Genomic DNA, 16,116 nt, shown 5'->3' with positions numbered 1-16,116 from the left:
AAGAATCCAATATGGCTGCCAACCTAATTGACTAATTCTGAAATGCAGATACACATTAGGGTCTATCGGTATGAATATCGGTACAAATGGCTTGATAATAAACCAGCAGAAAGGCAGAAAAAAATATGGAGAAAAATGTCACATTTTACATACTTGGTAAGAATAACCATACCTCTTGCCTATACCACGTTCAAATACAGGAATGCCCAATGCCAAATGAACTCCCAAAACTTCTCTATACGGTGGTATTTAATACACTCGCTACCTAAAACACAGGTTAAAAATGATTTATTGCGAACTGTTTATCAAAACAATTACAATATTACTTTTTAAAAATATAATATTGAAAAACAGCAAATTTTTCATTCGAAATAAAACATGTGTAATCATGTATATCCTAGATGCTCACATCGGCTAAGGCATTCACGCGAATTTTCCATCTGAACTACACGCTAATCAAGGTAATAATGGTTCGACAAAGCAATAAGTAAAATTCAGATGACAACAAACTCATCCAAAACAAGGTGTTATTGTCACTTTCCAACATCTGAAGCTATTTTCAGTCTTTTGCAATATCTACTTAGTCCCTGCACTTTTCCCTTAATGATTCGTCGATAATGCGCTGCGTCTCGGTAAATCCATCACTTTCAGTGGAGTGCCACTGTGAATAGAGAGGTTTAGTTACGATTTCTCCTTCGAATGTACGTGTGGTGAATGCACCTAACGTCACTACCGCTTGACGTAAAGTAATGATTCAGCCTCCATGTTCTCTTGCCCACCTGTGACTACTAGTAATTTTATTTCTGAATCCCAACGTATGAGACAGTATTACATAAATGGTATTACATACAAAGTACATAGATTCAATGCAACATTGATCAGATGTCTTTATTACTTGATAATTATTATTTATGAATTATGAGTTCATACACAGGATTGAATTACGTGCATATGTTAGAATACAATACGTAGAATCTGGTTATGAACAGCATCCACTAAATTACAGAACAGTATTTTAATTTAATATTCACTGAAGTCAGCAGACTGAAGTTGGCAATATTTTACGAGATATTAGCAATGCTTTATCTAAACACGACGCTGTAACTGTCAATACGTGTACGGGAAAACATTTAAACATTGTGGTAATATTGGGGTTACATGACATCGTTTAACATGGTCCAAACGTGTGTGATGTAAAAACTCAGTTGTTTCTTAAATTGTTTTGAGTATTATATATATATATATAAGAAGTCCAATCTTGAGGACAAGATGGTTTCGCCAACTTAATCACTGTTTTTAATTTAACGTTTTGGAATCTCTTCATCTTGATAAGACTTTGAAAATATTGGTTTATATAATGTGCATGGTTTGACATCTTTTGCAGTGTATCCCCCCCCCCATATAATACACATTACAGGTTTTAGTCCATTATAATATTATCATTTCACTTTCATGTGTTTGCATATAAAATATGTCACTTATTCCGTGTTATGTGATCACATTAATTTGTTCAAATTAAATTCCCAGTAATCTAATATAGATACACAATTAATAATAACTGCGTGGTGTGAGGATGGATAGAGAGAGGTTTTGTCTTGATCTGTTCAGGAGATCACATATCTCATGGACAGTCATAACTCATTACGTTACCGGTGTTACTATTGTACCATGTATCTCAAGCATCTCATTCATATTAATTTGAACATACTTAACCATCAACAATTAATGTATCGAAAAAAGGAAGTTGATTCGTTCAACCAGTCTCCCATTATGTCAGTAATATCTCACATCAATTTGGTTCGGACAGCTACAATGATCTTAAAGTGTTTTGTTTCAATTTTGTAACTATCGGTGCGGTAGTTTCCTATTTATAATATTAAATATTTATAAATTATTTAATAACTCGACGATGGCTAAAATGACCGCAGAGACATATTGTTCATCTGACTGAGACTTTCTAATTTATGATATCCCATAATATTCATGAGTTCATCACATGGTGATAAGTTCTGGATGATTTCAACGTCTTCAAATTGAAGTCGCGTACGCCACGATTCGGATGCTGCAGTAGAATTCTTATTTGTGATCATAAAACCGCTAGAGTTGCTGGCTTTTGTATTTTCGACAATCCAGTTAGACACGGACTGGTGTAATGGCAGTTCCAGAAAGTTGTAGATACCTATAGTTGAATTAAAAGTGTCAATAGCAATATCCTCATATCGGATGAGTTTATACCGGCCTTGTAGAGAAGCAGGAAGATTATAACTAAAATCAAGCATGTTTACAGCTCGCTGGCAATAATTCTTTGTAATCGGATCTAGTGACTTTAATTTCCACATCACACTGTTATTGGAAATGGTTTTTAAAATATTCATTTCAGAACTTGCAACCCCACGAGGATCTCGAATAAGGTGTAAAATCTTCAGATCCAACTTATCTCCCAATACTAGCGGTTCCAACTGTTGTAGGGACTCCAAACGGATGACCTTCATCGCTATGTGAGGGTACGTGTTACACATGCGTGATAAATCAATCGGAGACGGAGTTTTGAATTTGTTCCTTGGTTTAAATATATTACGTAGACCTTGACTGAACCTCAGTACACCTTGCCGATCTCGAATCGTATTTATATATGATTTTGTGAATTGACAGTGAAAGATATTTGACATTTGGTTGAATTTATTGGCATTTCCTTCTATGTACCTGAGAGGTTCAAACAAGTATAATATATCGTGGTTTGCATTTAGTAGTTCACCAGTAAATGATGAGCCTGTTCTATGGCTGGCAACTAGTATTATACTCTTTCCTTTTCTATTCTTCTTGAAGTTTAGTGTATTAATATTGATACTACTGTTTGTCGGGAGGACTTCCTTAATTGCAGTAACGGGATAGCTATGGTACAACATGACAGACAGTGTACATATCACAGGCGCAATACAGATAGCTAATGGCCTCATCGTGCACAGATGTAGACACAAGCAAAGTAATCGGATCAAATATATAAGCCACTTCTTGCATGTGCTACCTCGTGTATACATTAGATACAAATCTGAAATTCGAACAAATTCAAGTTTTAAATTGCATAAAATGACATTATATAGCAAAATGTTATGATAGATATATACTGATTCACATCAAATAGTGTGCGAATGCACCTACACATTATCGCTTTTGAAAACATCTATTTACGTATTTGGTGTTATTGTTACGAATCTAAATAATACCTGTTTATATTTTATATGATTTGTTTGGCTTTTATAACCTGTTTGTTGTTATAATTTGTTGTCTTATATTCATAAAACAATAATATGTGTCAAATATTGAAACTGTGCATTTGTCAGTCGGAACAACGTACAACCCTATTTTGTAACAGGGAATTGCTGGAGGTCAATGAACAAACATACGAACAAAATATCTGTATGCGATACAGGATACAATGTGTGTACGGACCTTTTAAGCAACAAACCTTACATTAATCATTCAGGTTAAGCAATCCTGGCAATTTCAGTCTGGAAATTTGCGTGTTTTTGCATGTTGTTTTCTTGCGAACTTTTATGCATAAATTTAAGATTCAATGACGAAATAACAGTTTTTTTTCTTCTTAAAGGAAACATCAAGCCAAACAACATAATGACCCCTCAATAAAAAGCTCCACGAATGTAGGGGAATGCAATTTACAGTTTTTTTATATCACTTTTCATTCTCTGGATATTCAACTTTTCATCAGTATTATGTAGTGAGCCATCTTGATTCACAAGCAAAGGTAAAGAAAGACGTCATAGAATCTGTTGTCAGAAATTGAGAAAATTATTTCATCTATAACATGAGAAATACTGATGCGAATTAGTTCAAATGTGCGTTGTGAATATTACTCATATATATAATTATAATAATGGAAATTAAAATGTTACAAATACACATAAAGTGACGATATTGCCGAAAACGTTAAAAAAATATTTTGGTTGTAAAATATAGAATGACACTTTTTTGTCCCCTTTTAGTGGTCAACAGGCAATATATCCCCCATATAACCTAGTCACATTGGTCAATTGTATACAATATAAGGAAATTTGAACATTTGGTAGAAAATCATAAAAATAAATAGTTTCAGTTCTGTTTCCATGCAACTATTTAAGACGCAAGTCTGGCACCACTACATGTTCTACCATGTTCAAAACTTTCAGCCAATTTGTAGTTCAACTTTTGAAGTTATAGATGAAATCATTTTCTCAATTTCTGACAACAGATTGTATGATGTCATACTTTACCAATAATCCTTTGCTGAAGAATCAAGATGGCGGACTACATAAATAGATGAAAAGTTGAATATCTAGAGAATGAAAATGATATAAAAAATGAATGTTCTTTCATTTGCAGAGCTCTTTTATCTGGGAGTATTACGTTGTTAGCCATGATTTTCCTTTAAGTTACAACTGTACGTATATTTTCGACAGTCTTGCGGGATATGCCATGAAATGTTTGTTCAAATATAGACCTCCTTGACTGTTTCTCGTCGCTTACCATTCCCCTGTTATTACGTAATAATGGGTAACTTATCATAAGAAGATGTCAAAGTAATATAAATGAGATAATGTTAAGAAATTTATAAATCCACAGACAGAATATAATATCGACGATGTTACTAGTTGTACTATATACAGACAAATGGTATTTATGTACCTAGCGATATTAATATATTTTTAAATAATAGCACCCAAACAAAATGTTTCTCATTCACCATTGGCTGAATTCTAAAAGGAGTTGACACATACTTGTTTCAGTGTAATATATAAATGAATATTAGCTAATTTTACACCATATATATGACATGCCGTCCATGTGTGTTTTCATTTTCATCTCGACGTATACAACCATGACAAAACAGTAAAGAGATATATGTCAATACCTACATACGTTTTATCTCTCCAAATTCGCTAATTAAGTTAGAAATCAATGGTCAAATGTGTCAGCCTATTTACCTTAAGGTTGTATAGAACCAAGCAGCCAAGATAACTACTCCTACGGCTAGAGTTCCTCAAAATCTTTGCTTCAACCTGCGTTGCATTTGTTGAATAGGGTTTATTAACCATACGTTCTGCACTTCTCATTGTACCATCTGTACATACTGAGATTATCCTTTTTCATACATGGACGATCGTATCTGCGCGATTCATGTTATGTGGCTTGAACGGGATATGAAATATGTGGTAATGCCCTCGTAAATAATGTATGCGATTATAATAATATAGCAGGTTATAAAATGTTGAAAACATTATAATTGTGGTTCCTATATTTAAATATCACGTTTTCCATCAAAGGTTTTCAGGAATTATGAGTATAACAGTGTGACGTCCATATCATTCACGAATTGATTGTATTGTCACAACAATTTCATATTTAATGTGTCTTGTATTGTGTTCTATTGTATGACCTGCATTAAGTAAAAGTTTAATATGGTTATTCTACAGTAAAATTATACATAAACGTTTGTTTTTAAATGCGTAATTCAGTGTGATTATTGAGTGTGATCATCGGGAGTGCAAATACTCAATATAGGATTGGTACTGAAATAGCACTACGTATAATTCAGCTGTCGAGAGCTGTTTCCCTACTACTAATCTCTAAACTCCATTGAACCATATGTCAGTAATCACTAGGAGGTTAATGCCTGTTGGAAACAACAGACTGTTCATCGTGGTAACCAGAAACAGTAATACTGAACTGACTATGGGCGAGCTATAGCGAGAAACTGCACATGTAAAATACATTTCTCGAAAATTTGTTTTATAACAAACTATGCTCACTTGTGAGCGGATTTATTAATCTACACACACACACACACACACACACACACACACACACACACACACACACACACACACACACACACACACACACGTATAATAAAAAATAATGTAGCAAAAAGGCTATCAATAAACATAGTGATGGTTTTCTTGTGGGTTGTGGTTGATTTTTCTGTATTTACCATTGATGTGCCAATAGTCTCAAACCGGATTTCGTTTGAGTGTTTACAACATGTGAAAACAAACATGATTAATAAAATGATTAGGTGTTTACATAAAATAAACACACGTCGGGTGGCAGCAGGGAAACTTAACTAATTAAGATTTGGGGCACAGTATTGAGTTGCACAAGTGTGTAAAATATAGCGAGGCCAGCGAGAGGACCGAAATCCACGAAGCAGAGCGAACTCTATAAATAACAAGTGTATAGAATATGGAATATGTAATAAGTCTATATACCGCAAGAATTGCACTTCCGGTAATTGAGCGGCGCCGTTTCGATTGTTGTTTCACAAAGTATGAGAAGCGAAACAGCTCATTAATGATAAAACATCGCCAGAATGATTTTAATTAATAAGGAAATCTGTTTCTGGCATCTGACTGAAAATTGTTAATAGCGTTTCGAGTATTTTGATTGTACACCCTGCTTTCCGTCAGCTTGAATCACGTTCAACTCGCACGGGAACTTATAACTCAATTACCGCAGTCGACGCGCTTCGACGTTCTATGGTTACGTCAGTTCTATTTTTGGCGAATCATTAAATTTTCTGATCTGCGCTCGCTTGCGAAGCATTACCAGCTACATACTATATTACCTCAAGATTTGTATTTTCAGCAAATGTATACTCCCATAACTTATCAAAATTTAATAACTATATTGTATGATGCAGATACATATGAGTATTGATCTGCCTGAAATGAACAATCCACGAACAGGAAGTGGATTCAAATATTTCATAAAAATATGGGTATTTACACTATTCAGCGCTCAAAGCGGTTTCTGTTAATGCGCGAACATTTGAATTGTAGCAAATTGTATTAACTAATCTGGTACATGCGTGTGGCAACAACCGCAGTCATTTAACAAAGAACTGTTGAATGGAGATTTACACAATATGATACTCAAAATATCCCCTTTATTTTTATTTTACAATAATGATGTTACCATAAAATTGTTAAAGTAAATTTGTCATTGCTCAAGAAGATGTGACTGCATACATACTATATCAAAAACAATAACGTAGCAGCACCAGCATAACCTTTTCCCGGCCACTGCGGTTGGATTGATTACATACACAATTTTAAGGTTTAATAATAATGTATAGGTAATCGCACGTGTTCGAGTAAGTTTACATTTAGTAGTAAACCTGTAAGAGCCTGTACAATTACCGACTTGTACCCCCAAAAAGAGAAGTGAAATATAAATCGAAAATATTGTTGCCCAACACTCGATTACTTAATGACATGCGTGATATAATAATAGTATACTCACGCAATTTTGCATTCATGTTCTCAATTTGATACCGAAACGCCAATGGAGGACAAAGAATATTTAAATCAAACAAAGAAACAAGAGCGTAACAGATTTGCACCTCCGGTCAGCAAGAAAGAATTGAATAGAAATACAAGACTTTTGCATTTTAGTGAACACAATCAAATAACTCGGGAGTTTCTGTTTGGGATGCATAATAAAATGATAATGTATACAGCAATATTTACACATTGATTTTCCACATCCTATTTTGAGTTTCAAGGACACGCAATAATAGGAATTCATAGAATTCCGTTACAAATTCTACGGCGTTTCGACGAATATTGGCAAGCAAAAGTAGAACCATGATGATAAAGAAAATACAGCAATGAGTTCATAAATGTGCAAACTATTCAAACATTCGAATCGTATAGTTTTTCAAAAGGACTGGCAAAGACGAGGAGTTTCATAGTAAAAACAAAACAAAACAAAACATTAAAGTACACGTGCATGTGACAAAGAGTGGTATAAGTAAGTATGAAGAAAATGTCCTGAATCCGACTTCAAGTGTGACAGAATAGTTAGAATAATGGCACAAGTTCAACAAAATATAATGTCGGATTTTGTTAAAAGTAAACTTCGTGTCTAAAAAATAAGTGAAATGAAGAAAAACTGCATCATATTTGCAATTGAGTGTGTTGTATCCCAATTTAAGTAATAACGTCAGTATTTGCATTGACATGCATTTTAGTAGCACCTTTGTAAAATTATGTTATAATGAACTAGAATTATATTACCGAATATTGGACAAGGATAGTAAACTGTGGTACATATTGTGGTGTACAATGTGTTTTTGCATATAGACCCTAGAGAAAAAGAAGAGGACGTTCATTTTATTTAAACCTAAGAGGAGATTAACAAACTGTGACACATATGTGGTGTATGATTTTTATTTACATACATATTTTTGAAGAAGTAAAAAGGCTCGTAGCTCGTATGTATTTGATGCACTATGCTCCTTCGCTTTTGCATCCTATCAAAGGGTAACATTGTGTGACACAAATGTAGTATATGACGTTCCGTTACATATAAGCCCGGAAGAAATAAAATATCGAAATGACGTACATGCTGGGTACAATTTTACTAAGCATACTAAACATTGACAATTATTAGGTTTACTTTTGAGGTGGTAACTATGTAAATGGTAGTCAATAAAACCAAAATCAGACTCGTCATAGACTACAAATTAAAAGTTAAACTTTCTTGTGCTTTTCCATTGTGGTATATGGTGCATAAAAATGCTTAGTATTGTATGTTTGTAATGATGTTGATCAAATGTCATATAATGCTTTAAATACGTTCACGGACTGGTGTAATAGATAACTATATCCTCGTACTCTTCATCCTCGTTCCCTATTGCCTGTGTTTCCACTACCTATTGTGGATTTGTGTAATCAATAATTATATCCTCGCCGTCTTCTTCTTCCTCTTCCTCTTCTACGGCCTCCTCATCATCTTCATCTTCTGTCATCATTTCATCTTCCTGTGTCATCTCATCTAACTCTGTCTTCTCCCCTGTAATTATATGATTCGTATTGAACTACTTTTCTGAATCTAATTTATATAACAACATGTAACATGTTTTGAGTGTATATAATTGACTAATATATTAACGGATCATGATTCCACAAAAACGAAGAACGTCGCTTATAAAAGGTATTCAACACACAGTATGCTTATTTTGGAAATGAACTTCAAATATGTAGTAACAAACCATCGTTTCAACTGGTAACTAATCAGCTTCGACCGATCAATGTTTTTTTAACATGAAATTGTATTCTTAGCAAACTTCTTCATGGTTCTAAATATTGAAATTCGTTCAGAACTTGTTAAAATTCAGACGCTGTCTGCACAACTTCGTTGAATATTCACTATTCATTGATCAAAATTCAACATGTGTTCATTTTCTTGCATTCACCGAAACATAAAACATAGCTCCGGGTTGTTCATTGTCTGGAAATATACACAGTTATTGTTTTCTTTGTTTTGTTCTAACAATTCCTCTTTTTTCAAATCACATCATTTCTAATCATTAATAATACTCGAGATTTTATTACATTGATGCTCTTGTTATCAGTAACTTATGGAATCGAATTATACAACTCTATGTCAGGGAAATTATCCATCAACTTCGGAGGCTACATGTAATACTTTGACAAACCTTAACCTAAATTCATATCTGGTCTGATTGGATCTTCTTACATGCAAACACTCTTAGGTATCTTTGATCTATGACGACCTTTGACGATGCATATTTCGCTTGCACTCATTTTATTGAAGTAATGGTGGTTGTAATATGTTACATTTCTAGTAGTGCATTCTTTAATATTTATTTGGTATGTGGTAGCATTGTATATAGTGCCAGTGTTGTGGGATTGGCTGTTCTTTTTAAACTGTCCCATTTTTGAATGATTTTTTTTTGTGATGAGCTCATTTGACATGTCTTAGTCCGTTTACTAATGGATGAGGGTAAGTTTTGTCAATATTCTGTCATGGTCTATGTTTGCGTTTGTGGTTTGTTGAGCGGAATTCAGAACATGTAGGTTAATGTTCTTCGCGACAATCGCCGCCGCAAGTAGCCATTGCTTGTTGTAGATGAGGAATATTCGACATAACTAAACAAGTCATGTCAACCCCTTCAGAACATTATATGTGGTCAGAGCAGATGATAGTTGAGTCGGAGGAGCAAGGTAGGCGAGAAGTTTGTCGGTAATTTGCCACGCATTACTGTAAATCCCACTGTGAGTGTCACCCACATTTATTGTAATTCTGAAAAATCATATTAATCAATACAACGAGTTGAAAGGAAATATTCATTGTGAAATGGAAAATTTATTTTAATAAAACATACAAATATGATAGTAAGTAGAACTCGAAATATTCCGTTGATGTTATTTAGAGGTAAGCTATCATGGACATTGTCGACGACCGTAGTCTAACAATATTAAATCAATGAATACGACAAATAAGTCTATTTCGTGCAGTAAACACAAAATAGTCAGTGTTGGAAACTATTAACTGATATGTAGTAACTGAACATTTGATACAGATTTTGATCTAGCGAAAAGTCCAATTTTACCGATGCATGCAGTCTCAAAATGTTGAACCCACATATACGTGTAATACAAGGTTGTGAACATCTTGGACACCCATCGTATGAAAGTTAATGCTTCCCTAAGTGCTGATCTTACTGCAATGAAAATAAATCACTGTATGAAAAAGCAAATGGTCGTCTCACCGACTACTGTCAAGAAACAAAACATCATCGTCGATTGATAATTTGCTACCATTTCTGTTAGCTATGCCGATACCAGTTAATATGGGCGGAGTTGAATCAACCAAGAAGTCATTCGATTCAACCGCAAAGTTTCCCATGACATCATAAGCCTTTACCCAAATTTGTATTTTATCGCCGTCATTAACCCATATAAAAAGTTGGTTTTCTATCTGCAAGGCATGATATGTATACAATAAATCTTTTCTATACGTCAAAGCGTTTCTGAGATGTAAAAATAGCGCACAGGGCTGAAAGCAACAATTACCTTACAATTACAATTTTGTCGTCATTCGTTCAGAGTATATAATTAATTAACATTTTGAACCAAACATTATTTTGTTATTGACGGATAATGAAAACATTAAAGCATCCGTTGCTAGAGGCAGCTGCTTATCACAAAGGGATATTCAATATACATATTACAGCTGCGCTTTGACTGACTCTGGTTATGTATTCTATTTGCGGTTCTGTACTGTATGAACAAAGTCAGAAAACTGGCATCCACGACTGCCATCTTTAATGTACCCTGAGCCATTATTGGTGAGTGAACTATGGACCAATGAGGAGCCACTATTGCCTATATAATGACTTTGAGCCATTACTGGCGACTGACTGATTGTCTGTATTAGCGACTGACTCGATTAGTGTCTCGATTGGCGGCTGACTGTGAGTGTGTTCACCTTTGGGGCTGCAACAACAGTGGACCATTTTATTGAATTCGGGCCAGTGTACCCAAGCTCAAATTTGATAATGCCATCTACATTGGCTATTGCCTCTCGTGACCGTGACGTTGGTGGTTGTCCTACGTCCTCGTCATATCCAGGTTGCATCTGTGGGTCGTTTTCCGTAATAGCATTGAGCAGTCCCATATCTTCGTGGAATTCATTGTAGAAATGTCCACCCCATTTGACTGTAACCTACTGGTTCCATGAAAAACGATTAACATATGACAATGACGTGCGCAGTGATATTCTATATATGATAAACTATGTTCAAAAGATTTAAACGAATATGAATACATTGCACTACGATGAGTTCCAGAAGCAACGCATGTGATTGACTGCTTTGAATATGCATTATTATTATACATCTGTCACTCAGACAGTACGTCGTCGCATCGACCTCCGCTGCGCGTCGGTCGATACTCCTGCTATTATGTCTTCGTACATACTTTGAGTTATTCTCGTAATAACCTCGTAGTATAAAACACCATGATCAATTATCGTGGGTTTCAGAATAATACAGTTAACTGTTAGTGTAGTCTGTGCATGTGAACGCCTGAAAATCCACACAGGTTTTAAATGATGGGAACAGGGTTTTAAGTTATGGAAATTGGATAACAATTATGAGTTATAGAAACTGTGTTATGAGTTATGAAAACTTGGTTATAGGTTGAAGAAAACTGGATTATGAGTTATGAAAACTTGGTTATGGGTGAAGAAAACCGGGTTATGAGTTATGAAAATTTGGTTATGGGTGAAGAAAAATGGGTTATGAGTTATGAAAACTTGGTTATGGATGAAGAAAACTGGGTTATAAGTTAAAGAACTTGATAATGAGTTATAGAAACTGGTTTATGGGCTATTAAACCTGGGATATCGGTTATTGAAAACAGGCTTCGGGTTTTAAAATCTGGGTTGAAGAATATTGTGCATTACAGTACTAAGATCACCAATATTTGGGTCAGTTTAATCCATGGTTGTTAAACAATTCATATGACATTTCCACGAAACATGAGTGAAACAAGCATACGAACACGGAGAGGTTGGAAGTTTTAGAAATGATGCTCGAGGTATATGCAGCTTTATAACACAAACGTATTTTAACGGATATCTGAAACTACCAGAATTATTCAAATTAATATGATACATACTCCAATAAATATCGCTTAAAACCACAAACAAAACAAAGATGATGGCATAATGACATCAATAATAGTCCGCATGCGTGATTCAATGGGGTATGTATTAAAATATATCGTATGAAGACATCGATTATTACACAGCTTTATCACAAAAAATTGTCATTATATATATATATATACGACAAATCTGATTGTGCGAGGGAGTAGGGTGTATATAATATTAACATTATTGTGTGTTTGTGGATGGGAATTATTTTACTCACCCCAGTCGACAAAAGAAGCCACTTATATCCGAAGTTGGTTGTTACATTCTCTACTGTGATCGGATTTGTCGTGTTTATTTGAATCCGGTTTTGGTTGTCATACATGACGAATCGTCTTGCTATTTCCCTATTTCCTGCTCTGTCTACCACACTTAGAACGACTGCGTACATTCCTGTAACCAACATTTATTCATTCATCCTTATAATCAATTTGTTTTAAATGACGCATCTGGTTAAAACTGGTGGCAAGTGACTGTTCAAAATTCTTGAAATGACAGATCGCCCTCTAGCGACGAAATGCATCTATGATACATGTGGCTCTGTGGCTCGCATAGGCCACTTTCTCTGAAGTTTCGAGAATGAGGTTGTCATGGCGGAAAATACAAACATGTCAGTTTGCTGATAGTCGATAGAAGGGAATTTTATTTTGGTGACGTCGATTGGTGCACCCAGAAGCACAATATCACGCGTGCAATTTTACGTTCCACCCCAAAACGTTATGCGCGTTCATTGGAAACACTGTATCTTTGACTTTCGAGAAAGTGGTATATTGCTACTCTTTTTTGATCTGTGGTCGTGGCGGATATTCGTCTATGTGAATTTGACATAACACAAGCGCTTTGCAGGGGGGGTCTAGGATTCTGGAATAGGGGGGGGGGGGCGATAAGTTGGCCGAAGACCTAGTTCGCGAGCGCCGATGGCGCGAAGCCCTTGCGGGTGGTTACAGATAGGGGGCCGAGGCCCCCTCGGCTCCCCTCTAAATCCGCCCCTGCTTTGTAGCCAGAAGTTGTTACTTATTGAAACGGTGTACATCGTACCTTCTTCTTGTAAAACCATTGTAATTTACGACGTTGACAATGGCAGGTTAGTTTTCGACACCATGGGTACGCTGCTCATCTGGAGTTACCGGCTCGGGGAGGCAGGGTCAAGCAGTAATGGGAACACATGAATATCATAGTGGTGAAGACCAGCAGTTTGATCACTCCAATAATTATTTCTCCAACAAACATCGATATTCGACTTGGATATGAAAACAGAAAATAACAAGTCATTGTCAATGACACGTCCCCGTTCCGTTCATATTTGAGTGACATATACATTCAAAGCAGATCATGACCGAAATGCACCTGCATATGTACAACACATTGTGCTAAATCTGAACAAAATCCATCCATGCATGACTGAGATCCGGTTCTGGAATTGTGAAAATACGTGATTTTGATGCATTTTCGGCCTTAAAATGGCCATCATTCCGCTATTGTTAAGCAGATCATGAAACAAATGCACATATCTATTTGTGACATGATGTACCATGTGTGTGTGAAGTTTGAACTTGATCAATCCAGACATGTCTTGGATACGGATCCAGAACTGAATTCTTTAACAAAATGGCCGCCAGTCGGCCATTTCGAACTTGATCCGAAAAAAAGACGTGCATCAAGGTTCTATTATGTTTAATGTATGTACCAAATTTGAACAAAATCCATCCATGCATAACTGAGATACGGGTCCGGAATGGTGAAAATGTGCGATTTCAATGCATTTTCGGCCTTAAAGCGGCCCCCATTTGGCTATCGTTAATGAGATCATGAAACAAATGCACATACATATTTGTGACATGATGTACCTTGTGTGTGTGAAGTTTGAACTTGATCAATCCAGACATGTCTCGGATACGGATCCAGAACTGAATTCTTTAAAACAAAATGGCCGCCAGTCGGCTATTTCGAACTTGATCCGAAAAAAAATGACGTGCATCAAGGTCCTATTATGTTTAATGTATGTACCAAATTTGAATGAAATCCGTCCATGCATAACTGAGATCTGGGTCCGGAATGGTGAAAATGTGCGATTTCAATGCATTTTCGGCCTTAAAGCGGCCCCCATTTGGCTATCGTTAATGAGATCATGAAACAAATGCACATACATATTTGTGACATGATGTACCTTGTGTGTGTGAAATTTGAACTTGATCAATCCAGACATGTCTCGGATACGGATCCAGAACTGAATTCTTTAAAACAAAATGGCCGCCAGTCGGCTATTTCGAACTTGATCCGAAAAAAAATGACGTGCATCAAGGTCCTATTATGTTTAATGTATGTACCAAATTTGAATGAAATCCGTCCATGCATAACTGAGATCTGGGTCCGGAATGGTGAAAATGTGCAATTTCAATGCATTTTCGGCCTTAAAGCGGCCCCCATTTGGCTATCGTTAATGAGATCATGAAACAAATGCACATACATATTTGTGACATGATGTACCTTGTGTGTGTGAAATTTGAACTTGATCAATCCAGACATGTCTCGGATACGGATCCAGAACTGAATTCTTTAAAACAAAATGGCCGCCAGTCGGCTATTTCGAACTTGATCCGAAAAAAAAATGACGTGCATCAAGGTCCTATTATGTTTAATGTATGTACCAAATTTGAATGAAATCCGTCCATGCATAACTGAGATCCAGGTCCGGAATGGTGAAAATGTGCAATTTCAATGCATTTTCGGCCTTAAAGCGGCCGCCATTTGGCTATCGTTAATGAGATCATGAAACAAATGCACATACATATTTGTGACATGATGTACCTTGTGTGTGTGAAGTTTGAACTCGGTCAATCCAAGCATGTCTCAGATACGGATCCAGAACTGAATTCTTTAAAACAAAATGGCCGCCAGTCGGCCATTTCGAACCCGATCCAAAAAAAAAATGACGTACATCAAGGTCCTATTATGCTTAATGTATGTACCAAATTTGAACAAAATCCGTCCATGCATAACTGAGATCCGGGTCCGGAATGGTGAAAATGTGCGATTTTGATGCATTTTCGGCCTTAAAATGGCCACTATTCGGCTATCGTTAATCGGATCATGAAAAAAATGCATGTGCATATGTCCCATATAATGTGTGATGTATGAGTGAAGTTTGAACTTAATCGGTCCATGCATGTTCGAGATACAGGTGATCACGGACGCACGGACGCACGGACGGACGGACGGACGCACACAGGGCAAAACATAAGTCCCCGTTTTCGGACTGCGTCCGAACGGGGACTAATAACCAAATGATTGGGCAATCACTTATTCAATAGTGGTTTCAACAAGATATAATAAGCGTTTGTTGTATTCGAAAATATATCTTTATTAAGTAGATATTTATTCATGTTTTCGAAAAATACAAAATGTGACCAATCACAGCCATCTCATAATGAGTGCCAATAATCGGCATTACATATTATTGGCGGCCAACAAATATAAATATCCCATTTTACGTATCACGTGACATCCTTCACTATTTGACCGGTTTGTTGTTCATTGAACTATTATTTAAAAACAAAACAATTATTTCATGAATAACAATAACACTCTAAAAAGTAA

General features: G+C 35.8%; 1 protein-coding gene across 1 annotated transcript; it reads right to left on the bottom strand.

The window, feature by feature from the left end:
* Positions 1-1,913: 1,913 nt before the first annotated feature.
* Positions 1,914-2,957, bottom strand: LOC102809528 (carbohydrate sulfotransferase 1-like). Its single transcript, XM_006818470.1, has one exon. The coding sequence runs from the start codon at positions 2,955-2,957 to the stop codon at positions 1,914-1,916; it is 1,044 nt and encodes a 347-aa protein (XP_006818533.1).
* Positions 2,958-16,116: the final 13,159 nt, after the last annotated feature.

Source organism: Saccoglossus kowalevskii, chromosome 12, assembly GCF_978046115.1.
Source record: "Saccoglossus kowalevskii chromosome 12, keSacKowa6.1, whole genome shotgun sequence".
Classification (NCBI taxonomy): Eukaryota; Metazoa; Hemichordata; class Enteropneusta; family Harrimaniidae; genus Saccoglossus; species Saccoglossus kowalevskii.
Note: the sequence above shows the minus strand (reverse complement) of the source record. Positions and strands in the feature narration are given on the sequence as shown.

What these genes read in the sequence shown, in the direction of transcription:
- LOC102809528 (XM_006818470.1), bottom strand. Translation starts at nt 2,957, where the DNA reads ATGAGGCCATTAGCTATCTGTATTGCGCCTGTGATATGTACACTGTCT.